General features: G+C 39.5%; 1 protein-coding gene and 1 pseudogene across 2 annotated transcripts; both read left to right on the top strand.

Annotated features, from left to right (window-relative positions):
• Window positions 1-27,424, top strand: LOC145907928 (uncharacterized; annotated as a pseudogene). The gene is made up of 28 exons (XR_014402905.1): window positions 1-171; window positions 2,592-2,750; window positions 11,660-11,810; window positions 12,218-12,391; window positions 12,717-12,817; window positions 13,024-13,184; window positions 13,479-13,594; window positions 14,079-14,180; window positions 15,140-15,290; window positions 16,855-16,969; window positions 17,620-17,710; window positions 17,862-17,927; window positions 18,229-18,346; window positions 18,729-18,889; window positions 19,147-19,283; window positions 19,798-19,916; window positions 19,981-20,106; window positions 20,414-20,560; window positions 21,155-21,356; window positions 21,951-22,153; window positions 22,529-22,632; window positions 22,915-23,031; window positions 23,294-23,458; window positions 23,969-24,152; window positions 24,674-24,840; window positions 25,114-25,266; window positions 25,626-25,813; window positions 26,146-27,424. The product of XR_014402905.1 is annotated as an uncharacterized LOC145907928 (transcript).
• LOC145907929 (delta-1-pyrroline-5-carboxylate synthase-like) lies at window positions 3,761-7,176 on the top strand. Its single transcript, XM_082995048.1, has one exon. It carries the CDS (start codon window positions 4,310-4,312, stop codon window positions 6,671-6,673), a length of 2,364 nt encoding a protein of 787 aa, XP_082851174.1. The 5' UTR covers window positions 3,761-4,309; the 3' UTR covers window positions 6,674-7,176.
• Window positions 27,425-27,538: the final 114 nt, after the last annotated feature.

Genomic DNA, 27,538 nt, shown 5'->3' with positions numbered 1-27,538 from the left:
TTGTGATTAAAGGGATCAAAAACAGTAACAAATATACTGGTTGATTTCGTTCTAAAGTTCTGCACCTCTGTGACGTCACAATGCTTCAATGGAAGATATGGCGGTATTTTGTTGTTTTCTGGTTGACGAGTCTTCTGACTGCATCAGTCCAAGCTGTGAAGAACGATTCAGGTAAGATTTGACAACAATTGTGGTATCGCATGTCATTTTACGGGTGTTGGTGCGTTTATGGCGTTGTAAAACGATTGTTTAAGTGTGAGTAGTTCTTGGCGAAAGCCCTGGGCACAGCAGTTCACTTTGGCTCCGTGAAAGGTCGTTAATTTTGCAGCAGGTTATGACTCAAAGATATCCGGTGTACAAGGCGTGTGTCTACGGTGATAATTAGTTGCATTATGTTTGTTGGTGTTGGTAACTTGATAAAATTGGCATCTCGCTTTGTCACAACTTCTAATATTGACAATGTTCGTTTCGACTTGATTGCCGTGATTCAATTTAGGAACTGGCCAAGGAGTTTGACCCGAAACACCTTCATAACTTCCATAATGTCCAAAAGCAGTTTATAGTAATATAATTTAAATTAGTGTTTTTGATAATCTCCTGTTACGAAATGATTGGAACCAACAGAAAACAAGAAAAGTTCTGTGTCAATAAAAGTGACTATTAAGTGATTCCCAGTGCGCTGTATGAAAGATGGCATGCTTCGTGTAAAGTATTACAAATTCACGCCTATCCTATGCTCATAAATAAAACATGGCAAAGTTTGCGAAACAAATCGTCTCGAGAAAAGGTGCAAACGACTTAGAAGTGCGCCAACTTTACAAAAAAAAAATGCGTTTTGACGTTAAATGTTAACGTTATTTTAGAGAATTGTTTCATGTTTCCTATTTACATTTGTAAGAAAGATGTTACGCCCTGTGGTAAAGGATGTAAAATAAAAATAATTTCAGCCAAATGTTAATGTTTTCTGTAACATTGAAGACAGCATATAAACATGGTTCTACCATTACCTGTGAAAGCAGGATTCCTTGTTTTGACAAACAAGTTTAGTTAAGATCGCAACGTTTCTGATTATATCAAGTTTCCGATGCATGTTAAGATAAACGGAGAAATTTAATTTGTGCCTTTTGTCAGTTTATTTTGTTAAATTTTCAAACGATTACAATGCGACCGTTATCGTTGTCAGAACATGTATTGCTTATCAGATACTGTCATGAATCAACGCAAAAGTTTCATATTGACAAGAGAAAACAACTTTTGTAAAAACATTTTCCAGTGCATTGTTTGAATTAATGGCTTCGGATAACGCAGTACACGGAAAATGAACTGCGTTAAAATCTCAAACGGAAAGAGTCTGTCAATTTATTTAGTCGTGTGTTTAGTTTAGGGGTCCTTTGTGGTTTTGTTATTTCCGCTTGCCAAATTGGTGAACTATTATGCAGATTCATGATTATATCTGTCGCATCATACATGGGCTGGTAACGTTTTTCGCCCATGCCTGTTTGCAGTGGACATCAGCAAAAAAAAACACAGTACACCGAAAAAAACAACGCCTCAGTATTCGTATTTTTACCCTAACTGCTTTTGATGCTCAGTTATTTTAAACTGCAGAATAATGACCTCATCACAGTGCAGTTAAATCGTTGTTTTTAAATACTTTTACTTGTAAAAGAGCAATAAAACGCAATCACTCTTACATTGCAAAATTCAAGTCTAATTTAACTTTTTTTACTTCAAACACAAAAAAATAACCTTTGCTGCTGCATGGAGTGATGTTCTTCCAAAAAATCTAAATAACGCCCTGAGATTGTAGTCATTTCGCTCGCAAGCTGTTAAACTAATGTAATTTGAAGCCCCAATATCGCAATAATTACAGATCGTGTCGAGTAATTCGTGTTTAAATTATCTTAAAATCTACCCTCGTCAAGATCCACGCGTTTGGTATCTTGTTACGCTTGCAAACCAATCAATGCATCCAGAATATTTGCTCTTTCGGATTGCAAAAGCGTTACCTGTCTTGCGGATGACCTCTGTTACATTGTTTTGCAAAAAGTCATTGTGAAATGATCCTTGCAAAGATGCACAAAACATATCGACTGTAATGGCCACTTTTATGGAACAGGCCATGTTTTCCTAATTCCCCGATCAATGTAATGTCAGGGCGATCGAGTTTGATGAATCGTAGCACAAACGAATTTGTATCGATTTAATGTATTGGCTTCCTTGTACAATAATCTGTTATGGTTGGACAATTCACTTCTGTCTGAAGCGACCTCTATATTTTTGTAGTTGTCTTTTATCATTAGTGCTAATAATTAAATCTATGGCAGAAGGCCTGTATTTTTGTAAAAAAAATTCGATTTAAGTAGTTGTAAGGCAACAATGCAGTTAATTTAGGAACATAACTCTCGGTTTAGTAAATCTTTAAGACAAACATTCATCCCATTTTTTACCAATGGTTTTTACAGCAGCTATTTGGGGTACGTTGTTTGTCTTAGTGCATTGATTATATTTTTCCGAACATCGCGTGGTTCTTAACGATATGACGTAACAATGAACAGAACACTGTGAACAAACTACGTCTGTGTTTTCAGATCCGGAAACTTGTTCGCGTGTCGTGTGGCAATGCGAGTTCTGGGAGTTTCAATGCAGCAACGGATTATGCATCAACATGAGGAAATTCTGCGACGGGATTCCAGATTGTCCAAACAATGAAGACGAGATTCTCGCTACGGATCCAAGTAAGATGGACCGTAAATAATACTAAGCGCTGCAAGACGCCAACAACATAAACGCCAATGAATGCTGAATGCGTTTCGACACTTCCTCGTCACGTAAGATTGACAAATGAAATATTGTTGCCCCAACGTTGCCCTGATGCAACCCCTTACCCGTGTTTAGGTTTGCTTATTTACGTGCAACAATATACCTCCGCGCTTCCATAAAGGAGAACAGCTTCCAAGTTCATGACCCTTTAATTTTCTCAGTCGCCCTTTAAATACTCCATGTCCCCCTTTTTTTCAATTTTTTCATACAATACAATTAACAACGTATGAAGCGTGGCCAATGTACCTTGAATACTTGGAACGAAAATTACAATAACCATGTGAACTTGGGGGCTACCTTTATTCATCTGTGGTTTGTGGCAGAAAGTTCGACTTCCTGCTGTTTGCCCCCCTGCAGCTGTGAATAACTGCCGTTGACAGTCGGATAAGTTATTTCTAGAACTCCATTGATTGTGTTCCGGCTTGACGTGCTTGTGCACTGGTACTCGCCCACCATTGTCTTGCTCCTAATCTGCACGCAAGACATTGGGTTCTCTCTCCGACTTTGCTTGGACCGTAATCTACAAACAAGGCATGGGGGGCATATGATTTCCACGCCTGCCAAACACGGCCAAAATTGGCATGTGGATTATCAGTTTATTGTAATTTGTTTGTTTGCTTCAAAATTGCCATCAACAAAAGTAGGATTTTACCGATTGTTTTTCTCCGTTGAGTTGTTCTTCACGCAATTAAACCGCGTGTTTGTATGAGTTGTTGTGCGACTGCTTGACCTTGACAAGTTCCCATAGTTCTATTTGAAATGCGCAAACATGCGAGGGAGCTGTGGTTTTGACACGAACAGTTTATTCACACTCAATATTGCGTCATACAACCTTTTTCTCCTGCTAAGCGAACTTGCGAATACGTTGGACGCTTTTCAAGTGCTCATTCGATCGACTTCTGTTGCGTGACTTTCAGGATCAAAATATCAAGTCGAAAGTCGAATGTGATTTAAAGAATCGATTTTTTACTCGACTTTCAAAGTTTGTTTCGCGGTATGTGGGTGCAAGGTTGCAAACGTGTTGCTTTCAGCAGTGGAAGAGAAATTCTTCAGCGCACAAGTTTCAGCAGCGAAATTGAATGTTTTCACTACAGGGTTTCATAAATGTTAGGTCACGGCTTGTTGAAGGTTCAAGTGAGAGGGTAAAAAGCACTCACAAACTTTGCTTTCCGTCAAAACACTTCCACCAGCCGCGTCACGGTTGAACGCCCTCGCGTTTGTGACGTCACGTGTACACGCGTTCTCAGCTGATCGCGAGCCGGCGATTACGCGTCATGGTCTGATGGGTTCTCTTGTTGCTTGTTTTGTCAGCATGGGAAACTGGGGATGCTACCAAAGCTGTAGTAAATAATCTGTAAAGCAAGCAGTAAACGTATTGTTACAGTAAATTGTTAAGGTTTGGTGAATTTTTAATTGTGTCTCGCATGTATTTTAAGTTTTTGACTTTTACTATGTTAATGGCCACCTTTAATAGGTCTCGATAAGAATGGCTTTGTTAAGGTTATCACTGCTAAAAAGCAGTTTTTCCATATATGCATGGAGGCATGTGGCTTCAGTAAAGCTCCGATCTCAATCAACCAATGCACAAGAGTCAAGTTTGATGAAACAAACAAATGACTTTTTGGTTGATAAACATGACTCCAAGGTGTCAAAGTTTTTGACAAGAGGTGATCTACATAAAGCCGAAAGAATCGTTGTTAAGCTTGGTAGCGCTGTTCTTACAAGAAGTGACCAGGGTGGAATAGCCCTGGGTCGTCTCGCATCTATTGTGGAGCAAGTTGCTGAACTCCATTCACAAGGCAAAGAAGTCATGATTGTCACAAGTGGTGCTGTGGCCTTTGGTAAACAAAGACTCGGTCGGGAGCTTATGATGAGTCAAAGTGTGAGGGATACAATTAGAAATGGCAACTTGATGAGGTCAAATGCCAAGAAACAAGAAGTTGATTCAAGGTCGTGTGCTGCAGCCGGTCAAAGTGGTCTCATGTCTTTGTATGAATCTATGTTTGCCCAGTACAGTATTTCAACAGCTCAAGTATTGGTTTCCAAACGGGACTTGGACAGAGAACATCGGATGTACCTCCAGTCTACTTTAGATAATCTTCTCGAACTAGCAATTGTCCCAATTATCAACACAAACGATGCTGTTATACCTTTGCCAGATCCTGAAGTTGATGTTGATGGTGCGATTGCTATCACCGATAATGACAGTTTGTCTGCCCGGTTAGCGGTTCAAACTGGTACGGACTTGCTTGTTCTTATGTCTGATGTGGATGGACTTTATACCGCTCCTCCTGGTACAGAAAACTCGAAGCTCCTGCACACTTTTTCAACAAAAGACAGTTCAGAAAAAATTGAATTTGGCAAGAAATCATCAGTAGGCACTGGTGGAATGGATTCAAAACTACAGGCTGCAGTTTGGTCTTTGGAGCATGGAACTTCTGTTGTGATTTGCAATGGCTTCAGTAGAGGTTTGACATTGTTGGATATTGTCGCTGGCAGAAAAGTGGGCACTTTCTTCACAGAGGCTGAAGATGCAAGTGGTGACACTTTGAGTCAGGCTCATGATGCAAAAGAAGGTAGTCGGAAGTTGCAACAACTTACTGCTTCAGACCGCACAGATATTCTCATGAAGTTGGCTGATTTGTTGGAAGAAAATGAACAGGAGATAATGTCTGCAAACCATATTGATGTTTCCAATGCGAAGAAATCTGGTAATTTGTCCCAGTCATTAATGGATAGACTGGTGTTGTCACCGGCCAGACTCAGAGAGCTTGCTAAAGGTGTTCGACAAGTGGCTGAGAAAAGTTCTTCATCGGTTGGTAAAGTTTTATTTAGACGCAAACTAGCTGATAATCTCATCGCAGAACAAGTGTCGGTTCCTATTGGTGTGCTTCTTATCATATTTGAATCCAGACCTGATTGCCTTCCACAAATTGCATCACTTGCCATCGCTACTGGCAACGGAGTGCTGTTAAAGGGAGGCAGAGAAAGCCTGAACACAAATCGATGTTTATTTGATCTTGTCCAGCAAGCCCTAAGTCTTCACCATGCCCCAGAAGCTGCACAGCTTGTTGAAAGCAGAGACAAAGTGTCAAATCTTATTGAAGATGCTGCTGGCTCAATTGATCTAATTATTCCAAGAGGATCATCAGAAATGGTGCGTGGAATTCAAGAAATGGCTGCTGGCACATCAGTACCGGTTTTGGGCCACAGTGAAGGTATTTGTCATGTGTATGTGGATAGAGAATGCAGTGTTGACATGGCAACCAGAGTTGTTCAGGATGCTAAGTGCAATTACCCTGCTGCATGTAATGCTCTTGAAACTTTACTAATACACAAAGACCTTATCCATACATCGGTTTTTAAGCAAATCAATGATGTTTTGCAAGCGGAAGGGGTAAAAGTACATTTAGGACCAAAAATTGCTTCCAGGCTGTTGTTTTCTCCGACGGAACCCGCGAATTTAAAGAAAGAGTATTCAGCGCTTGAGTGTTCTGTAGAAATTGTTGATAACGTCGAGGATGCTGTGAGACATATTCACCAACACGGAAGTAGCCACACAGACACAATTGTCACAAGCAACGAAGAAAAAGCGAACTATTTCCTAAACAATGTTGACAGTGCTTGCGTTTTCCATAATGCCAGCACACGTTTTGCCGATGGTCAAAGGTTGGGCCTTGGTGCCGAAGTTGGTGTTAGCACCACTCGGATCCACGCTCGTGGCCCAGTCGGGTCCGAGGGGTTGCTCACGTATAAATGGATTGTTCGTGGTGATGGACACATAGTACGAGATTTTGCTGCTGATGGAACATTGCATTTTGATCACGTTGATCTTCAAATCAATGAGTAATTTGAAACAATAGCAGCCTTTTTTGACACACTGTAAACCTTGTTTCTGGTGGCTTTTATTTTGCTTGGGATTGCATTGGGCTCTTCAAAGCAATCATGCACAGCAGCCTTGCTAGTTTTGTTATTCTTGTCATTTTCTTGAAGCTTAAAGTTTAAGTTTTTTTGTATAATGTCTGTTTTTTATACAATGAACTATAAGTGTGTCTGAATCCAAAAATAAAATAGTTTTTTTTGTACTTGCACAGTAATGTACTGGCACATTTAAAATATTTTAAATGACTTCGTTTTTAATTTTTTTAAGACCTATTTGCTTGCAGAAAACACCAAACTAATTGGTTTTGTTGATGGTGCAATGATAAATAGACGAGAAAACTTTTAGTCTTTCCAAGATTTGCTTTCTGTATATGTTACCTTAACTATTGGTAAAACACGCCATTTGCTTTTGTAAATTTTTCTTATTTCCAATGATTTTGCAAAGTGAATATCTGCACTTCCAATGCAATACACCTCAGTGTGTGTTTGATTTTTTGGTGCTGCTATATGGAGTCATCACCAGCAAAATTGGCTGCAAAATTATGCAAAAAAATCAGCCAACCTCTGTATAATTTGGGGCATTGTGTAGGTCCAAAGTCAAATAAAAAACAGATTATATAATCAGCCATGCCAGCTTCAATGGCACAACAGACAACTTAAAGATTTGTTTGTGTAAAAAGTTTCATGGGTCACAGCTACTTTCCGGAGAATGTTGTTTCAAATCAACGTTTCTAATGGGACTCTAATCTAATCCACACCTACATCACCTACGTGACGCGTCGCATTCCTTGAAAAACCACAAGTGCGACGGCATGACGTCACCCTTGTTTTTCGCCCCATCATCGGCTCCACCCCGGCTAGCGATAGGGCCGAAGGGCCCGCCACCACAATAAGAGCCAAGACACCCATTCGAAACCGCATGAAGCAATTCGCGGCAGTCAGCAGCGCGAAAATAGCTCCTGATAAAACCGTGTGATTCCCAGTGGTATTGTCAGGCCGCCTTTGAACTTGCAAGCGTTGGGAGTTTAGCAGCTGCCTCAGCGGCCAGTGACGTTTAATATTAGGTACCTCTGCCAATCTGTGCGTAATTACCGCTGTTGTTCGTTTCGGGCCTGACATTTCCAAGCACCCACCGTGTAGGATGCATTTGAATTCATCTGAATAAACATGCGACGAAACATTCGAACGCCTCTTTGTAAAACAATTGCAAACAAAAAAATTTTCCTGGAGATATTGTAGGAATGTATTTGCCTAAACTTCACTTCAAACTTTACAACTTAACAATGTATATCCAGCGTATTGTATAGCAGTTTGCCAATGCAATTGCTGCTGTTGCGCCATCCAAGGATCCGAATTAAGAAGACAATCACTGCCTTCTCAGTACTTCAGGCATTTTAATGCTTGGTGTTGGTATCACAGTTCATTTGCTAACCATATGCTGAACGCCAGTGTTTAGATGTTTGTGTTGAAAATATTATGGAAACTCGAGCATTTGTGCCACAGAAAATTGGCGTTAATGATCACACCCCCAAGGCAAGAATGCAGGTTGGCAAATATCACCTTACACCCTGGTTTGAAACTATCAAACCAAGCACTGCGCCGATCCTTTGCACTAAGTATTGTTATGGCATTGATTTCGTTCTACCGTGATTGCGGTGATTAGAAAACAGATGGCGTTCTCACGGCCGGAGCCAAATTCGTGTTTGAAGCTTCCAAAATACCCCCAGGAGTTCTCTATGATAAACGTCCCACTGGACACCGCAATACCCAAGGGGATTTTTGGTTGTTTTTAAATGAAATGATCTATAAGAGATTTGCTCTAAGTCATCATGTCGGATGGACAGATTGTTGGTTATTTCTGCTCTGTCTGTCCCACCGGGAACTGTTTTATTTGTTACAATTGCAGGTTGATTTGTTGACTTTGTACATGGGGTCGAATGGCGGATGAGAGGATACGGAAGTTCCATTTCAGATAAAATACCACAGTGAACTTTATTCTTTAATAAATTTTTAAGCTAACCTATTGAAGCCAATACAAAGCATCCAAAACATACAACAATGCTTTGTTTTTTCAAGGAACATTCTTAAGCTTGTCATTTTCTTGGGATTTTTCCATTGTTTGTTGGTAAAACATTTTAACGAAGTTATGAGACTTAAATCTGTCTCTTGCAAAAAAGCTGATCAAGTTGCCCCGATTTTTGGAATCTATCCATAAGCGAGGAAACCCTTGTAAAATTCGTCACGTTTCACTGCTCTGCTGACGTCAGAATCGATACGCAATATAATGTCGTACACATTGTTGTATTGCGCTTTGGGAATAAAATATATAACCGTCATCCATGTTGTGACGTGCGTGGCTTACGTCACTGTGGTGTAAAATCGAAACTTTATCTGTGATGACGACAATCCTGTGATAACCTAGGAAAATACTTGTTCCTCTAATTGATGATAAGTTTCAAGTTGAAGTATGTAGGAAAGTTTTTATCAGTCGCTTGCTTTGAGTCAGCCGCTTTCTTGCTGTTATTCCCTGAATCCACACTACCAAGCAAGAACACATGGTTATTTTCAAGTCATTAAATGTTTAGCTTCAATCAAAAAACAAGTAAAAGTTTATCGCGAATGATCAGCTTCTTATTCTCCCTATTGAACTTTTCTACTATAGATAACATACCCGGTATTTATGTGTGATCATTACGATATACCAAGCGAAGAAAGTCGTTCATCATTGTGTTGTTATTGGTTACCCGGTCGGGTAAACGGAGGTTTGAAACGGCCAATTTGCAGTGAAAATGTCACCGAGCTATTACCTGTGTTTTGTAAATCTCCCAACAACGCCTAACCTCGCGGCTGCGGTCAGCGGAATCCATTAGTTTCGATTATGGGTGTTGTTTTTTGCCAAACAAAATTTCACTTCGGCAGGGCGACGTTTCTGTCTGTTTTTGTGAAATAATTAACGTAAAATCTTCATTAGAAATCTGCCTCTGCCGAAAAATCTGGTGCAATTTTTTCAAACCCTGACTTTGGCGATATATCGGTTTACATTTGATTGTGACAATATTTTGGATTGCAAAACTGTTTTTATGCGGGATTAACTCTTTTTCAGAACTGTGAAAAAAACTCGCGCCACCATCTTTGCAAAAGTAGACATCAAATTGTAACACTCTATAAGTAGTGTTTTGTGACTTTGAACATCTTTCAAGGTCAAAGATTCCGTCTTAAGGGAACCTTCAATGACATTAGTCATAGAAAACGAACTTTTGAACGACGAGTCACATTTCACATGAAATCCGTCCCTTGGGTCCAGAGAGTTATTTTTGTTGCATAGAAGATCGGACCACGGATGAAGTTGCAGTTTTGGGATCAGCTTTCTTCTTTGGGAATTGATTCAACTTCTACGTGATTTGTAATCGCTTGGGACAAACTTGTGCTTCCGGTCTGCGTTACGTTAAATGTTTTATGGGAATCCATTTAAACTGAATTTTCCTTTGGGAGATACAAGGAGTTATTATTTCCCAAAAGATCAGCGAACCCTCAGAAAAAAATGCAAATGAGATTTTCTAGACGTCGATGCGGCGTATTTTTAAACGTATATTTTCAATGCAAACAAGCCCTTTTTGACTGTAATTTTTTCCTTTATCGCAATTGGAAATAACCTGCATGTACTTGATAACCGACATCTGGTTGGCGTCCTTGTAGTGGTTTCCACTTCGACCACTTTGTGGCGAGAAACTGGTTTATCTGGCAAGTCTTCGAGGTATTTTATCTTCACGTCGGCGATTCTGGCTCCCGTTTATCGTTAATCTGCTTAACGTAATACAGCTTGACATAAAGTGGTTTTTGCCGACGTGAGATCGAGTTTACGTGGACACGAAGAGTTTGAACACAATTCTTGGGATTCATGACCTTTTCATTCGCCCGCTAACGTTTCCAGGGAAAAGTTGTTGTTTATCGAAGATAACGTTATCAAATTTGCGGCATTTGTTGAGAAAGTTATGCCTAAGGGAGTGGGTTTTCGTAAAAACCAGAACTAAGTGTTTGAGACAAACAATATATCCAATATAGCTGAAGTATAATTTACTTGCAAGCGTTTTAATCGTATCTCTATACAATCATTGTCAATGCGCAATGTAGAAAAAGTTATGTTCTTGAGAATGAAGTGGTTGTTGTTGTTTATCGGCCATAAAATATAATCCTGTATTTTCCGTTTTCCGAATTGAGTCGATTCCTTTAAACCCGCCAACTGCGTTCTTTCAAAACCTGTTGTTGTAACAAATAATCAGTTGGTGCCATTTCTCAAGTGTGCAAGATACTCAACACTGTTAGTTTGAGCCAACGAACAATAAGTGTTGTCGTTGCCTCTCTCCCCCCAAACGTCAACTGATCACGTGTTTACATGTCAAGCTTCAAGGTCAACGGGGTCACGCCATGTGTTTACTCGGCCTCATACGACCCGCTGAATGGCATCTGTGAATAGAAGGAGAGCGTGGCGTTCTAGTTTGCGTTTCGCTAAATTCCAGAGGCCCCATGTCTTTCTTCGCCTAATTGTTCTCTTTAACGATTCCTTGTATATAAAGCATCGTATTTACTTCCAAAACAACTTTTAATTCTGTTGAAAAAGGTTGATGCGAAAATTATTTTTAACTTGGAAATTTCTTTGAGGCATCGACATGATTAGCTTTGAGGATTTGTATTGCAGTACGGTTTACCGTGCTTACTCAGCACTAATATAAGCACAAATATATATATAAAAAAAACAGTTTCCAATACCACGTTATTCATCACAGTTAACTAGACTACGAGAGAGGTAATATCTGCCAATAATTTGCTTCTAAACCTTTCGCAAACACAAATGCGGAGGACTTGGAGATTTTGTCCAATTGTGACGGATGTGGGGATTGACAGCTTTGCAGACTTACTTGCGGATGTAACCACTTTCTTTACTTTTTGTCCGCAGATGCAAACGTAACAGGTGGAATTTCCTGCAACAACATCAGGAATGACGAAAACTTGTCTTGTTTTCTCCCACAACAATACGTGTGCGATGGAATGCATCACTGTCATGACATCCTCGACGAAGACTCGCTCGCCTGCAGGAATCAGAGCTCGTAAGTCCCGCAGAAGTTTGATGAAACTCCCGTTCAATCAACTTACCTGCAACATGTGCCGTGTTGTAAATTAGTTAAAACCATCACCTTTATCGGTGCAGGTCAATACAGCGTACACTACTGTTTGCAGCTCCCATTGAATATAATAACACTTTTTTGTATACATATAATTTGGCTGAAAGCCGAGTCGATAACAGTATTAGGTACAATACAGGCCATAGTGCGTTCCACGGTGGTTCGTGTCTGTTGTTTGTTGCCCAGTACTCAACACTTCGATATTGACCGAAAAGTACCACAAAGTGAAAGTCGCTGTAGATAAAAACTCCTATTAACCTCCATAATTTTCCAGTGTTTTAACAAGTGGAAATTAAATGTTTCGTTTTCGAAATGTCACAAATCTTTTGCAGCTACAAGTTATTGGCACACGAACATTACCGGAAGTACCTCCCAGAATGCCGTTTCTGCGCAAACTTTTTAGTGGAGCAGTGTCCCGGATGTGAAAGTCTGATCGCCTACACAGAGGGGAAATGGTTTTTCAATGGAACCGATGTGTCTCATTCTTGCGCGTCCAACATATTCAAGTAAGTTCTACCTTGGTCGGGGTTCGAACCCGCGACGGTGCAATGAAGCGAAACAATCATAATTTTCACTGAGCTGACAAGACTTAAAAGATCGAAACACTTTGTGCATGACTGGCTGAAGTAAGTGAAAGATAGTAATCTAAATTTTTGGATTTGAAAAACACATCTTATATGTGACGCAACAATCCCAAACAATTGGTTGAGTAAACACGGCCTATTGTCAACCGATTTCAGTACACCCAAAACATAAAGAGCATAAAATAAACTGGTATTCTGTTATTCGTTTTGCCAAATAGTTACTAGAGATGATTGTAATGTTTTGCAGATGTAACAGTGGCGAATGTTTGCCAGCTGAGAAGTTCTGTGACGGCACAATCGATTGTGCGGACGGAAGTGACGAAATAATTAGTCTGCCCTCAGAAAATGGTAAGAGTGACGTCGTTTCACCAACTTCGGGTATATTCACGTTTACTAAATATCCATACTTCATGCTGTATAAAGTTCTTGTATGTTGTGATGTGGGAAAGAAACGAACCAGAAAAGGTTTAACTCGAGACACAGGAGCTCTAAATAATTCACGACTTCATGTGAAACTTGTAATTTTTGATGAATAATTGCAGTATACATCCTAGGTATGATGTGCAGTAGTAAATGGAACAGACATACCGGCAAGTGCTTCTTACCCCAGCACTACATTTGCGACGGAATCGACCACTGTGAAGACAGGTTGGACGAATGTGGCGAACAATGCGAATATTCGTTCATCTGCGCCAACTCAAAGTGTATTCCCTCTGTAAGTTGATATGCGTTATATAACTGGGGCCCCAACCACTGTGAGTCATTTGTAACTGATAATTACAGAACATAAATTGGTCTTGGTTTCATTATGCCATCTGCTTCATGTGCGTAACATCATTATAAATCGGTTACAAACTTAATCAAGTCTTCGTATTAACCAGAGATGGTTTTAAATCCTATGTAACGAGTATTTTAGTTTGTATTCTAACAAAAATTTCATATGACGTAAGGATTTGTCCGTTGGGTCTTAACAGTTAAAACTTCTCATTACAATACGTTACTTCCCTAGTATCTAAGGAAAGACAACAGAGACGATTGCGGTGATTCCAGTGATGAGTGCTTGGATGATGGCCTTCCTCCAACCAGGTTTTATTGTTCCGATGGAACTTGTCTTGCTTATGAAAAGTAAATCACTTAACTTTGATTGTTGTGTTGTTTTTCCAATTTTTAATTTTATGCAAGGGTTTAACCTTCTTTTTGCATTAAACTGGTTGAAAGGTTTGGGTTTTCATATGGTTTGTAACAGATTTCCAACTTTTACGAACCGGTGACGAAATTATTCCTCACAAAATATTGTAACAACGCACTCCTAAAAAAAATGACCAGATATTAGGTGCACAGTTTCAATTGTGGTCGACCATGTTAGAGACTAATTCGTGTACGTATATTACCTTACTTTATGAATTGCCTTTTGATCAGTGCAACAGCAAGTGGGATATCGATGTAACATCCTCCCAAGTGAGCTTGCGACGCCCTGGCGACATTAATATGACGCAATAATGCGGCGCGACGCAGCGCGACGCAGCGCTTGGGGGCAACTAAATTATAAATTTTTAAATACTCTTTTAATTTGTGTTCTTTATCGGATTAAAAATCAGTCTCTTTTTAGATTTTGCGACGGTCGGATCGATTGTGCGGACGGAAGTGACGAAATACATCCTTCCCTGCTCAGCGGGACTTCCCCTATATCCAACACGTCATGTACTAACAGGTTTGACGTCATTCGTTTGTCATACTTATTGCTTGTTATATGGCACTCCATATATAACCTTGAAAATGTTTTCGTTTCTTCGTCGTTCCACTCGTGACCTTGAAAATGCTATTCTTAAAATCACGCGTTTTTAATATTTAGCGAGCTGCGTGCAATTAAATAGACGAGGAATATTTTTCACACAAACGGGCGTAAGTCTGCCATTACTCGTAAATAATTAATGATCATCAAGCACCCAAGGATTAGATCGTTCTAAACTCGATTTGTTCGATAAAAGCGGGCTTTGGGGGGGGGGGGGGGGTTTGCAAAAAAGTTCTGACATTTAGAACTTGTGGGGCCCGAGATAATGGATTTGTACGCGACCTTCTTACATCAACCATAACATCTAACCTGGGTTGCATTCCTTGGCGCGCAGCCGAGACATGGCGACTCCGCAGGGGCTTAAGTGTTACCTTGTCCTTCGTCCAATAAACGTAACAAACGCCATTTCAGTGTCGAGAAAGTGCATGGGCGTGATTATATAATCCCACACCTACTCATAACATAGGCATGTTTTTGATTTCGAATCCAATAGCGTCAGACGATTGTGACGTCACTTGTTGTCTGCGCCGAGGTGCGAGTGGCGTCGGGGAAGGTGTTGTTTTGCCCTAAAGAAGTTCGGGTTCCTTTTATAGTTCTCTGTACTTTATATCAGACGCTTAAATACAATTAGTGGAACCGTTATACCCATGGGACTTGCATTTCGTTATTCGAATCGATTGATTGGAATAAGATGGCAAACAAAATTAATTAACTGAAAAAATTACATTCATGTTGTTTTCCTTGTACAAAAACGCGTCCCCGCAAGCGTGATTGTGGAGATTATAAAGCATTAAGACTGAATACACAATCCACTCGTTCAGTTGTTTGTTGTTCTTACTGTGACGTAACAAAGCCGTGTGTCTTGTGTTTTGCTACAGAAGAAACGCCTTGAATCTGACATGTGTGCTTCCATCCGACCACGTGTGTGATGGTATACGCCACTGTAAAGACGACAGCGATGAGTGGGGATGCGGGAACCCGAAGTTTTTGAATTGTCGGAATGGTAGAGTTGTCACCAATGACCACGACGTGAGTTAGTTCAGTTTGTTTTAAACATAGCACCTTTGTTTGGTACAAAATGTTGTGTTTTTTTAAAAATATTTTGGTGTTGAGATGGAAGTACCAACCAGTGGTATTCAACTTGCGGTAAAACTAACCAGTTTAAAAAAAAGTAAAAAAAGAAAAAGATTAGCGCGGATCTTCCATTATGGACCACTTTTTAAGAGGCGTGTATTTTCAAGGTTGAAATCTGACGGTTTTCTTATATAACAAATATGCTCTCCATTATATCGTCGCTTCGTTGTAAAATTACCTTTGCTCAGATGTTTTTTTGTAGTTCTTCTATTTTTACATAAGAAAAAAAACTGTCCTCAATAATTTGTGCCCCTAAAAGCCCAGAAACACTTTTTTGTGGTTCTTACGTTAGTGGAATGTTGTGCGCCCATTGCGTGCAGGTGAATCGACCAGAAAAGAGGGGATTGTTTGGCAAATAAATGGGAAAAGTAACTCATTTGTCACAAACCCTAGGGTCCACTGTTTAAATATGTAACAACCGACCTTTTTACCTTTACGGGGAGATTAAAACAACAAAGTATTTGGGTGTCCTTAAACCGTCTCAGATGTACATTAATAATGTAGCATGGAGTTAATTGCTTGGCACAGGTGTCTACTTTCCAATACAAAGTTATATTTTTACATCCGAACAAAAATTAATCCAAATCATTAATCATGGATGTGTTTGTATGATTAGAATCGGAACAAGTTTGTATCGATGAAGTAAGCAAAGCAATATATTTGCTACATCGGTGGATAACACAGGTTTAAGCCGTCCCATTGTTACGTCATTTGCGCTAGCAATGCAATAGCTGGTGACTAATGGGAATATAAGGTCAAGGTTTCATTTTGCCCTGAAAGCTTTTTAAACACCTGCTTTTAATCGGGTTCCTTCTCATTCTGCAGCGCCCACACACAAACTAACCTAATAACTACTGTTTTGATCTTAGATTTGTTCAGTAATCCGAGCCCGACTCCTGTCTCCGCTTCCAAACAAGTTTAGGATCGATCGACGAAAATAAAATTTAGCTTAAGAAATGAATTCTTCCCCAAGTTTCCATTGAAACTCAGTTAAATTGCGTTCAGGCATTGTAATGTGACACTCACGTCTGCTAATCTCATTTGAATTGCTCTCAATCAGAAGTCTCTGTTCTATTACTTCCTGCACACATCTTCTGCATTTGAAAGCAATGCTTTGCGAATTTTGCGAAGACGCAACTTTTTACTTCCATTTATGACCTTGTTTTGCTTTTGAACACTTCCATAGACCTACTGTATATGGAGGCTGATGCTTTTTGGATCACAGTTCTTAAAAATGTTGGAATATTCTAAAAGTGAAAACAAAAATGATTATTTTGAATTTCATTTTAACGAACGTAACACGATTTATGTTCAAGTTGCCTTCTCGCAAAAAACAAAAATATTCTTAATGATTTATTTAAGTTGGCGAAATATTATCTTCTGACACTTGGAAATAAATGTAATAAAGTTCTTCTTTCTTTGCATTCACACTTATTCGTCCAGTTGCTTTTATCCACAGCGTTGCGATTTCTTGGATCAGTGTGGAGATTCTAGCGACGAATGTATTTCAAACTGCAGCAAGCACTTCACTTGCCTCAACAAAAAGTGCATCGCCTTTGCAAGATTCTGTGACGGTCAGTTCCTTAAACTATGCTTCCTTTATTGCGTAATAATCAAAACTGAACAATTCACTACAATCACAGAAACGTTCTTATTTCCAGGCTGAAATCTGTCAGTCTTGGTATAAATATTTTGTGATTGTGTTATAATTATACAAGGTAAAAATTTGTGGTATAATTATACATCTAAACAATTCACTACAACGCTTAGAATTTTGGCGGTCACAGCGATTAATATATGTCGTCAAAAGAGAATTTAATTTGATTGTATTCTGGTGTAGCTCCCCTAATAGTTTTAATGACGAAATTTGATTGTGATGTCGGTTTAGCTGATGTCACGTGCTTTGTCACCTAAGCGACTTTGACGACGCGCTTGTTTCATAGTCAGCTTTGATTGTTAAAAAACGCTGTGTTTGACAGAATTAAAAAAAAAACAATTACATTTATTATATTTCTATTAAACCATACCGGGAATTAGGAATTACTCGAGGATTTTTTTGGCTTTTGACGTCGTTTATGGAAACATGCAATTTCCAAGGTTAAGTCTGTTTGCTTGTTCAAATAGAATCATTCCAGATTGTGGACAATTTATAGAGACAACTTGCGACGGCAAGTATCATTGTCAACATAAAAATCATTATTACATGTTGGATTATTTCATGTAGGAGTTGACGATTGTGGGGACGGAAGTGACGAATGGGGAGAAGAAATGCTGGGGAAACATGGAAATCTTATGTGCGGGAATGCTTACAACAAGTAAGTACATTATATTATATTCTTATGCCAAGTAAATTGCCAGAAGAGCCTGTTTTGTGTGTATTGATAACATACCTGGCAACATCAGTAACAAATCGTATCTTCGTCTGTTTCAAATTAAATTCAACGGTGATGAATTTTTCACTTCTAGATGTTCGGGGAAATGTGTTCTTCCATACAAGTACATGTGTGATGGACTTGGTCACTGCACTAAGAGGTGGGGTCCCTTACTGCTGTGGCCTGCCCTTATTTACACTTTTGACATTGTTAGATATGCATTATCATGGGACTTTTTCTACCGGGAGTTTCACACATGTAGATTTCTTGGGATACAATATAAATGTAGATAACCCAACTGTATATTTTATTGTAAAAAGGTTTATTTTGTGTTAAAATGGTTGCAGGATCAAATTTAACATCAGAGATAATTATTTTTTTGTATGAAACACGATACCTACTCCTCATTGTAATTTTACACAGTTTGTTCGATTTTAATACTGTTCATTGTTACGTCACAGAGCCGATGAATGCCAGCGTGGTTGTAGCAAAACATTTGTATGTGATGATGGGCAGTGCATTGAGAGGGGGGAGTTTTGTGACGGGACGCCGCAATGTTTGGACGGAAGCGACGAAAAGGTGAATGTTTGTGTCAGACGTACACAGGCAATTAGTTATATATAATCAGGGACGTTGTTGTTTCTTTTAATATTTTTCCGTATTTTGAGGAAAACGTCTTAAAAAATACATCCTTCACCCTAATATTTTAACACAGCAGGAGCCATAATTTGCTCCTAACTTACAGTGTCTTAAAACCGCATGTACGGCCAAATAAACGATTAATGTCATAACACTTTATGGATACGAAAGCCCCTGCCTCGAACCCACGTTTATCGTGAAATACATCAGTGAAATACATTCCTTCCATTATTTGGAACTTTTACGACACCTTGGTTACTGGGTCATTCATCCATGTAGGACTCAAACACATCACGATTTTAAGCAACTTTGTACTTTCCAGACACTTGGAATAGGTTTTAAATGTCCTGTACCGGATAAAACCGGTGAACTCCGCACCTGCATCGCTCCTCAGTACATGCTGAACGACACCGTGAACGACTGCAAGTCTAACGTTGACGCTTGCGGAAGAAAAACAACCAACAAGACCGTTTACTGCTTCAGGTGGGGAATTTCCGGCCTCAGAACCTCTTTTTATTTATCATATTTATGGTAAGGTTTGTTTCCGAGGGTAAAATCTGTTGATTCCCATGTGAGACAAATTTATTTCGCTAAACATCAAAATACATTTCTGTAAAAAAAACAACGTAAAGGTAGTGAAGCAAACCTAGGAAAAAGCTTACCTCTATCTCAAAGCGAGCCTGGAAACATTTTTCGCACCCAACATTCACGGAGATTTGTAACCACTTGTCGATACACAGATGTTTGAATGATGAGATGTGGGTGTCGGGGGATCAAGTTTGCGACGGGATATTCGATTGTTCCGATTTGTCGGATGAGTGCATGTGTGAAAGCGGAAGACAAACAAAAGACGTTCCAAGCCTTTGTCAGTCCTTTGGTGAGTCGCGTTTGTTTTGTGCTGATCTGGCGTTGAAGCAATTACACTGAACAAGTCTGGGTGTTGATTTATTATTAAACGTTTACACAGGGCAACGGAAAATCAAAAAAATTTCCCATAAAATTACATGCTGTATACTAACTGTATACTAATTGACATCAACACACGGCGTGCCAAATTTAAACAACCAGATTCGGCCCGCAGGTCACACTTTGCCCGTATCTGGTTGTGCGGAATCACATAACCAATATCATCAAACTTGTCGTACTAATGTGTCAGGCAGACAAATAAAAACTTCTTGGCGTGCGGTTATTCAAGAGGTTTGAGACAGAACTCGATAACTCAGACGAAACATTGGTGTAGTATTAATATGTAAGCTCTACTCAGTAGTGAGAAGTACAAAATATAAAAATCCGCTACTTATAATCGAATAAATACGGAATTGAAACAGAGTTTGAGTATGGATGCCGTTTTTGATTTTATCTTATTGCAAATAATTTTTTTTTGCCTCAAGGAAACTCCCATGGAAGATGTTACAATGAACTGTTTTGTGGGGTTTGCGTGGCACCTAACAAAGTTTGTGACAACAATATCGACTGTCCGAATCGTTATGACGAAACCCACTGTATCCAGGTTTGTTGCAAATAAATACACGATTTTTTTTCTTAATCCACCCCCCAAAATTGTTTTTATTTAGAAAAAGAAGACTGAAATCACGAAGAAGAAGGATTTTAAATGTCCTTATCAGTCGATCGAGGCCGAAGAATGTGACGGGATTCCAGAATGTCTTTATAAGTTGATTGACGAATGCGATTACACCGAGGTCAGTTCGAACAAAATACATATATTTTATGGACGCCAGACTCGATAGTCGTTATGGCTTTATCACTGTTCATACATTTTATTTCGTGTGTTTAATCTTTATTTATTCATCCGCGTAATTGTTTTTTTTGCCCAAAATACAAATTATCTGATTTTGATTGGATCCGGAATTTGGATAACTTTGTATTTTTGAAACCTCTTTCATTGTTCAGTAAAATGTTATAATAATTCCTTTTAAAACTGAAGTGTTTTAGAATTCCCATAAAATCGATTATATCGTCATAACGAACTGATAAATTCGCTTTCAGGTGGAGGATGTCCGGGGAAATTCCCCACGCCGAGAATACAAGTGCGGTAACGAGACTTTGGCGATTTGCAAACAACTGGAATTCGATATAACCGGGGCTTTTTACAAATGTCCGGACGACGACACCGTATTCCTGGAGCCAGACAAAGTAAGATCACAATTCCAAATGTTGTATTTGTCAGTCCATAAAACAGAGGACTCAGGATTATTTATAATATTTTGTGCTAATCTGTTACTGAGTCTCCGTCAGCCATAGAGACAACAGGCGATTCAAAGACAACTAACTTTCTTTTGTCAGTTTACCACGTGTTTTCATAGAAACGGCAATATTTTTACATATACGGCAATTTATCCGCTGTCAAGGCAGAATTAGGAAAATCGCCGCCAATAATGCCGACTTTTTTAAATGTTTGCAATCACATGTGGATAAATCCGCTTTCTAACGATTGCTCAAATAATAATTTGTTGTCAAATACACTGCAATGAATATTACAGAACGTAAAATCCACCAAACTGTTGATATTATATGTTGCAATCAACAACCAAACGTTAATTGTGGACGCTTCTGTGTTCAACATAGGGTTATTAGTTGAGTTCGCTATCTTTGGCTTTAACAATTGTTTCCACGCAAGCAGTGTTAGTTGTATCCTGTTTATCGGTTCGCGTTTCAAACAACTTCATGTTGAGCCAAGCCAGGCTTTTAGTGGTGTTGCAGTCATTACATATTGTATTGTGTACACAGATATGCGACGGAATACAAGATTGCCGGCCGCACACGTCTCATCCATCTAATTGGTCCGAGCTTTCGCTGGATGAGCGGCAGTGCCCACAGAGAGTTCTTTGCTACCCAGGTCGACCGCTAGATGTCAGCAAAGTGTCGATCCACGTGTCGAGATTATGTGATGGGACTTCGGATTGTGAGAACGATGAAGATGAAGCAAAAGGTCGGCTTTAAAATAAATGCTTTTAAGTCCAAGAAACGTTTTCTTTTTCAATTCTCATTGTAACTGATCTTCTGGCAGAGTTTTGGAGTTTATTCACCAATTGCGACCAAACGGACAAAAAGTTTGTTTGATAAACATTACTGTTTGCCAGAAGGTTTGTTATACGATGAATTGCGGAAACACGTTTCTTAAAAAACTCCAAATTTCGTAGATAAATTTATCAGCTGATTCTCATATAGTTGACCTTCTAGGAAAAAATTATGGTAGAATGATTAAAACAACTTGTTTCGTTTGTTTGTCACAATCCACAGGCAAAACTTCCCGTCGCAAGACAGATTAAACATTGTTTTGATAAACCCATTTTTTTGCAACGATGTCTGCTGTTTCGTGAATTAGATTATGTCTGGCAGCATTAACGTCACAGTATTTTTTCTTTATGCACAAATCTACAACCCGAAATCTTTTAGTTCTAGGCTAGTCTTATTTTATTTAATTTAAACGGCAAGGTTATGCCATACGTTATATAACACCTACGGCGCCATCAAAATACACTTTCCACAAAATTTGTGACTCCAACACACGGTATTTTCACAGAACTCTGCGCTCACCGCGGTCTTCCGCGCTTTTACTGCGAGAAACGGGCGAGAGATGTGAATGTCACGGCCAAGGACGACCCTTTGTTTGTTCCACGATGTGCAATGTTCGATGGCGTGAGTGATTGTTGGGACGGAAGTGACGAATGCCCGATCGGTTCATTCAAGGAAAACGCGTTTTCGTCGATCCTGTACATGATCAAAGTACGTCTGGGATTCAAATTGTGTTAAACTAAAGTAATCTTACGACAGACGGTGATTCTCCGTGAGGAAATCACTTTCACATGGGCGCCTGACTCGATAACCTTCAAATGGTTTTATCGGTACCCATGTCATGTGTTTAATGTTCATCTGCTTGGTGGTTTCCGTGATATTATCTGATTGCATTTAGTTTCAAGTAATTCTTAACTCTTACATAACCTGCAGATATATTTAAAAAAACATTTATACATTGATCAAAACTTTTATTGTGTGAGCTGCATACAGATGGCCACTGTTTTAACCTTAACTCATCTGCCTGCATCTCATATAATTTATATTATTGACTCAATATTGCTCATATGGATTCTACCTTTTCAGAACAAGGGACTTCGGGTCCTGGTATGGATTATGGCTTTGGTCGCTTTGTGCGGAAACGCTGTAGTTATCTGGCATACTGCAAAAAGACTGGCCAAAATCAAAAGGTGTTGACCAGTTTCTTTATGTAATTATCTGATGTTTATGATCTGCTATATTCTCCATATTGCTAATGGAGACCATAGTTTTGATGCAATTGTGTTCTTCTATTGGAATCCAAGTTCTTTGTAAATATTTTGCTCGGTGGAATGCGGTTTATTGTCTGCAAGATTTGTCAATTAACTCCACAAGTCTAAAGCGTCCCGTTGTTTTGAAATTAACATAAACTTTTACTACCCCAAGTCATAAAGTTGATTGTTACGTGACTATATAACATTATTACGTCACAGATTGTCTCCCATGATGAGAACGAACCTTGTGTTGGTTTTGAATCTCGCCATCGCCGATTTTCTTATGGGATTTTATCTCCTCGTACTCGCCGTGCAAAACTCACTTACATCTGGGGAGTAAGTTACCTTCCTACACGTCACAATATTCCATTACGTGTCAGTGATTCTGGTGTTGAAATCTCAGGGAATTTGATATTATTTAATACACGTTAGATTACTGTTGCGACTAACCTCAGATTTTTTTTATACCTTATTCGATGTTAACATGCAGATCTACAACAAAACAAGTGTCTGCCATCTTACTTATTACTAATCACTGTTTATGTCCAATCACGCTGTACAAGTCATGGGCTAACAATGGGTTATTGTTGCGTCACAGATACTGTCAGAAGGATTACGTTTGGCGGACGAGTTCAACTTGTGAGTCGATCGGCACTCTTGCTATGATTTCTATTCAGTCGTCAGTGATGTTTTTGGTGATTCTCACTTCTTACCGCGTGGTGTCGCTACTGAGACCGTTTAGAGCGGATACAATGTATGCGAGGTGGGTGGTCATCACTAAGTTTTTACCAACACTGGGATTCGAACCCAGGTTATCCTGGGCAAGAATCCAGATCAGGTTCTCTAGTAGTGAAATTAGCGCCATTTTCATACGTTTCGTATTTTTAATCTACTTTATTCTTTAATAGTAAGTAGATACAGTGCTGCTGTTCTTGCTACCAGGTATAGTAATTAATAGGAATTGTTCTTCTGGCACTTAAGTTACGGTTAATAACCCTGAGGATGTTTCGCCGGATGGTGGATGAAACGTTGGTTTCAATAAACAGTGCCAGAAGAACAATTCCTATTAAGTAAGTATATATATTGAGGCCTTTGCGTGCTAATTATAGACACAGAAAGGAGTAACAGCTGATTAATATTTTACAGTAGGACAGAAATAATTTCCCCCATAAGCGCAGTATTTGCCACCAAACTCAGCTTTTATAACTATTGGTAAAAGTCTCTGTTTCTCGTCGCGCATCAAATATGTTTGATTAAAACGTAACCTCTGTAGGTACACGCTGGTCTTGGTCGCCCTCTCGTGGTTGCGGTACTTCCCCGTTTATCAACGTTCGAGGATTATTTCCGAACCGAAGCTTGGATCAAACCGACCGTTGAGTTTCTTCCAACTAATACACCCGACAAGGCAATGTTGATGACATTCACTGACAAATTGAAAAGCATCGCATCGGTAGACGGTGAGCTGGTGTTGCACCGATAACTACGGCAACTTCAGGTTGTTCGCAATCTGCTTCGGTTGCGAGTATTTGTGGAATATTTTCTACCTTTTCCCGTTTTTGTATTCTGTGGCATAAACTGAACAAATGGAGTTAATATAAGGTTCACTGGCATTGCAGCCAAGCTGGATCGGCCACGTTTCCCAAATATAAAGGACCTGCGCAGTGGGGCGATCCCACCTTTAATTGCAAAGCATGTGACACTACTGAGTTAAATTTTGACGATAAAAAGTTTATAGAATAGCTGATATCCCCTGTAGGCAGTGTCAGCGTTTCGGCTCTGGTCTCATCAGTGCAGCTAAGTGGTTGAGAACGATCCTGCAGGTTAACCAACCAAGCAGTAAACGTCGATACGTTAGGTGCCAAACTAGGTACAGTGGCACGGTCTTTAGCTCAAATTACTTCCACACCAGGTCCCTGTTTTTGCCGATTTTTGCGCCAAAACGGAAATGAAAATAAACACAAGCGTTTTTTTCGTCCAGGTCTTCACGGCGCTCTGCTGCCCACTCGTGGCGCACCCGGCACGTGGGAATCGATTCGCGAAATACTCGATAATTTTTATCGTCCCGACTGGCCGAAGCTCAATATCGAGGGTTACTTCGGTTACTATAGCAACAATGCGGTGTGCCTGCCCAAGCTCTTCGTTACCGTGAGTGAAATGAAAATTAATTTCCAGTCATTCACTTTTAAAATCCCACTTTTTACTTATGTTTATCTATAATTCTACAAAATCCTTTAAAAGCTATTTTTGCGATTGCGATCTATATTAGGCTGCAACGACATTATAATTACTAACCTAATTATCAGGTAAATCCTGTTTCCCATGTAAAGCGTTAAAGTGCCAGTTCATGCGTAAATTATTTCTGTTGTTAATATTTATTATTCATTACCAAAGTAACACCTGTTTTCTATTTAATTTCAGACTTCAGATTCGGCCTGGGCTTACTCCACTGGCATCATGACCTTTGACCTCGCTTCCTTTCTGTACGTGTTGGTTGCTTACGTGGTCATTTATCATGACGCAGCAAAATCCGCTTCGGCGAATAGAAATGATGAAGAAAATAAAATCATGCAGGTATTGTGAGTTCGATATCGTGGTTGCTTCACGTTGCTCAATGACAATTTGTGAGAGCTGCAGACAGAAAGTTACACACAGATTCGACGTATAAGGGTCTCATCAGTACATCTGGTGGCGGTGGCATTAATTTGTGATATTTGCGTAAAAAGTTCAACAATATAGGGTTTCAACTTTGCAAAAAGGCTCAAATTTATTTGTATGCTCTGAAAATTTAATGGAATTCGTGAAACAAAATGTTTGTTGGTCACAAGATTTAACTTAGTACTGCCTAAAAATGTGAAACAAAAAACGTCTTTAAATTGTGTCTTGTTAGTAAACGCAGACCAATTTCCACTGATCATTTCCTTCATTCCCAGGCACGCATAACTCGACTGGTTCTGACTGACTTTGCGTGTTGGGGTCCCGTATGTATCATCGCCTTCCTCAGCCTTGCTGGGATCGCCATCCACTCACTTGCTTACAGCATTGTGGCAATTGTCTTTCTACCAATCAACAGCGCCCTCAACCCCATCATATATTCAAACGTACTAAACCTAACGTACAGGTGGGTGAATTATGCTGATTGAACCACAAGGAAAATCACAACTATCACAAACAAGCGTGTTGTCGCTTCGTTTGTGTGATATATGATAAATATTTGTTGTCTAGTTTTAAGATGATGTTTAATAAAAAATTTGGATTTTTAAATTTTTCCTCAAGATCTCAATATATTTTGACGTTTTGTCATCAAGTCTTGTTCTGTAAACTCGGTAAAACGAATCGTTCACAAGAAAGTTAGGTTGTACATCATTTTCTCTACTATATGTCAAAGTTAATGTGGCTTCACAACAACGAAATTGAAATATGTCATTAGTTAAACATGTGTTTTTTTTACAGCTCATGTATTGAACCACTCTGGACGAATGTACGAGAGAAAGTCCGATCGAGCCGCCAGAATTTGTGGCGCAGAAGACAGCGGCCCTACGCAAGTCGGTCGTCCCTGGCCGTCACCCTGAGTACCAACGATGGGCCCCAAACTGACAACGGACTTCTATTGAGTCGCATAGAGGCCAGGCCTGAACTACCCTGAATCACTTGCAGATCGTGTCAGGTTTGCAGTTGAATTGGTTTTTCGTTTATAACTGGAATAGTTGATAGCGGTATGTGATGACGTAATAACAGCGTTGTTTAAATCTGACTCCGTACTGTAAAAACATGCATGTGAGCGCATGGCGAAAGGGCAAACCCTGTTTCGCATGACCGATTACGGTCATTTTGTTGTACGTTAAACCTTGCAGAGTAATTACTCACGCGTGACAGGTATGTCCTTGCCAAGCGCCCTGGAGTCACTTGCCATGTCATGTATCATAGGGGTATGAAGATGAAGGCAACGTTTTCAATGCGTCTAAATCCGCTATGTTAAAGATCAGAATTAAAAAAGCGCGCGTTGTTGTTCATTGATAAATTTGTCGGTACTTTTCTCTATTATTACGTCATATATTCGCGTAATAATCGATTTTTTCGTTTGCGCCGATTGTGGGTGTTCGTTGCATGTCAAAAAAATCGCGTAACTTGATTCAAAAACGAAAACGAAAACGCTCCAATTTCTCGCTTGGACTTTCCTACAATAAATCAACCGATCTTGACGAGCCGTAGCGAAGTTTCGTTATATTCCCGCCGCACTGCTTTCTGATACGTATAATACGAGTCTGTGGGTTTTTGTACTGATACCATTAAGTGTACACATTTTGCTGTAGTTTTTCTTCGTGTTATTTTACCGTGTGTATTTGCAATCGCACAACGATAAAAGGGGAATCCCCCTGAAGAGCGAAATCCACGTCGAACCGGAAGTCTTGCCAAGGAGAATGTAATTATTTATTCGCCGCCATAACTTTCTTGAAGCAAGAAGAAAAGTTCCGTGTTAATACGTAATTGATGCTGTCGTCGTGCTTGTACATGTTGCGTTTATCTATTCTTGCCAGTCGATAGTTCAGCCAAGTTCCTAGATAGTTCTTTTACGGTACCGTTACGCGTTGTTTCATCTTTTTGTTTTATTGTTTCTATGTTACCTCCCACTGAAGACACGTCAGTTTTAATCGAGGTTACGACTCTTATTGTTCTTGAATCTCGATCTTATTCTAGTGTTAAGTTGATGCTGATTACGAAATAAACCATACGTGTGTTAAATGCAGAGCTTTCTGGCGAATCTTTAGCGATAAGGAAGATGTTAAGAATGCAGTTCATCGTATTCCTGTTCACTAAATTTATTTTGTGTAAAGGAGTTGCTTTC

Source organism: Ascidia mentula, chromosome 7, assembly GCF_947561715.1.
Source record: "Ascidia mentula chromosome 7, kaAscMent1.1, whole genome shotgun sequence".
Classification (NCBI taxonomy): Eukaryota; Metazoa; Chordata; class Ascidiacea; order Phlebobranchia; family Ascidiidae; genus Ascidia; species Ascidia mentula.
Note: the sequence above shows the minus strand (reverse complement) of the source record. Positions and strands in the feature narration are given on the sequence as shown.

What these genes read in the sequence shown, in the direction of transcription:
- LOC145907929 (XM_082995048.1), top strand. Translation starts at nt 4,310, where the DNA reads ATGGCTTTGTTAAGGTTATCACTGCTAAAAAGCAGTTTTTCCATATAT.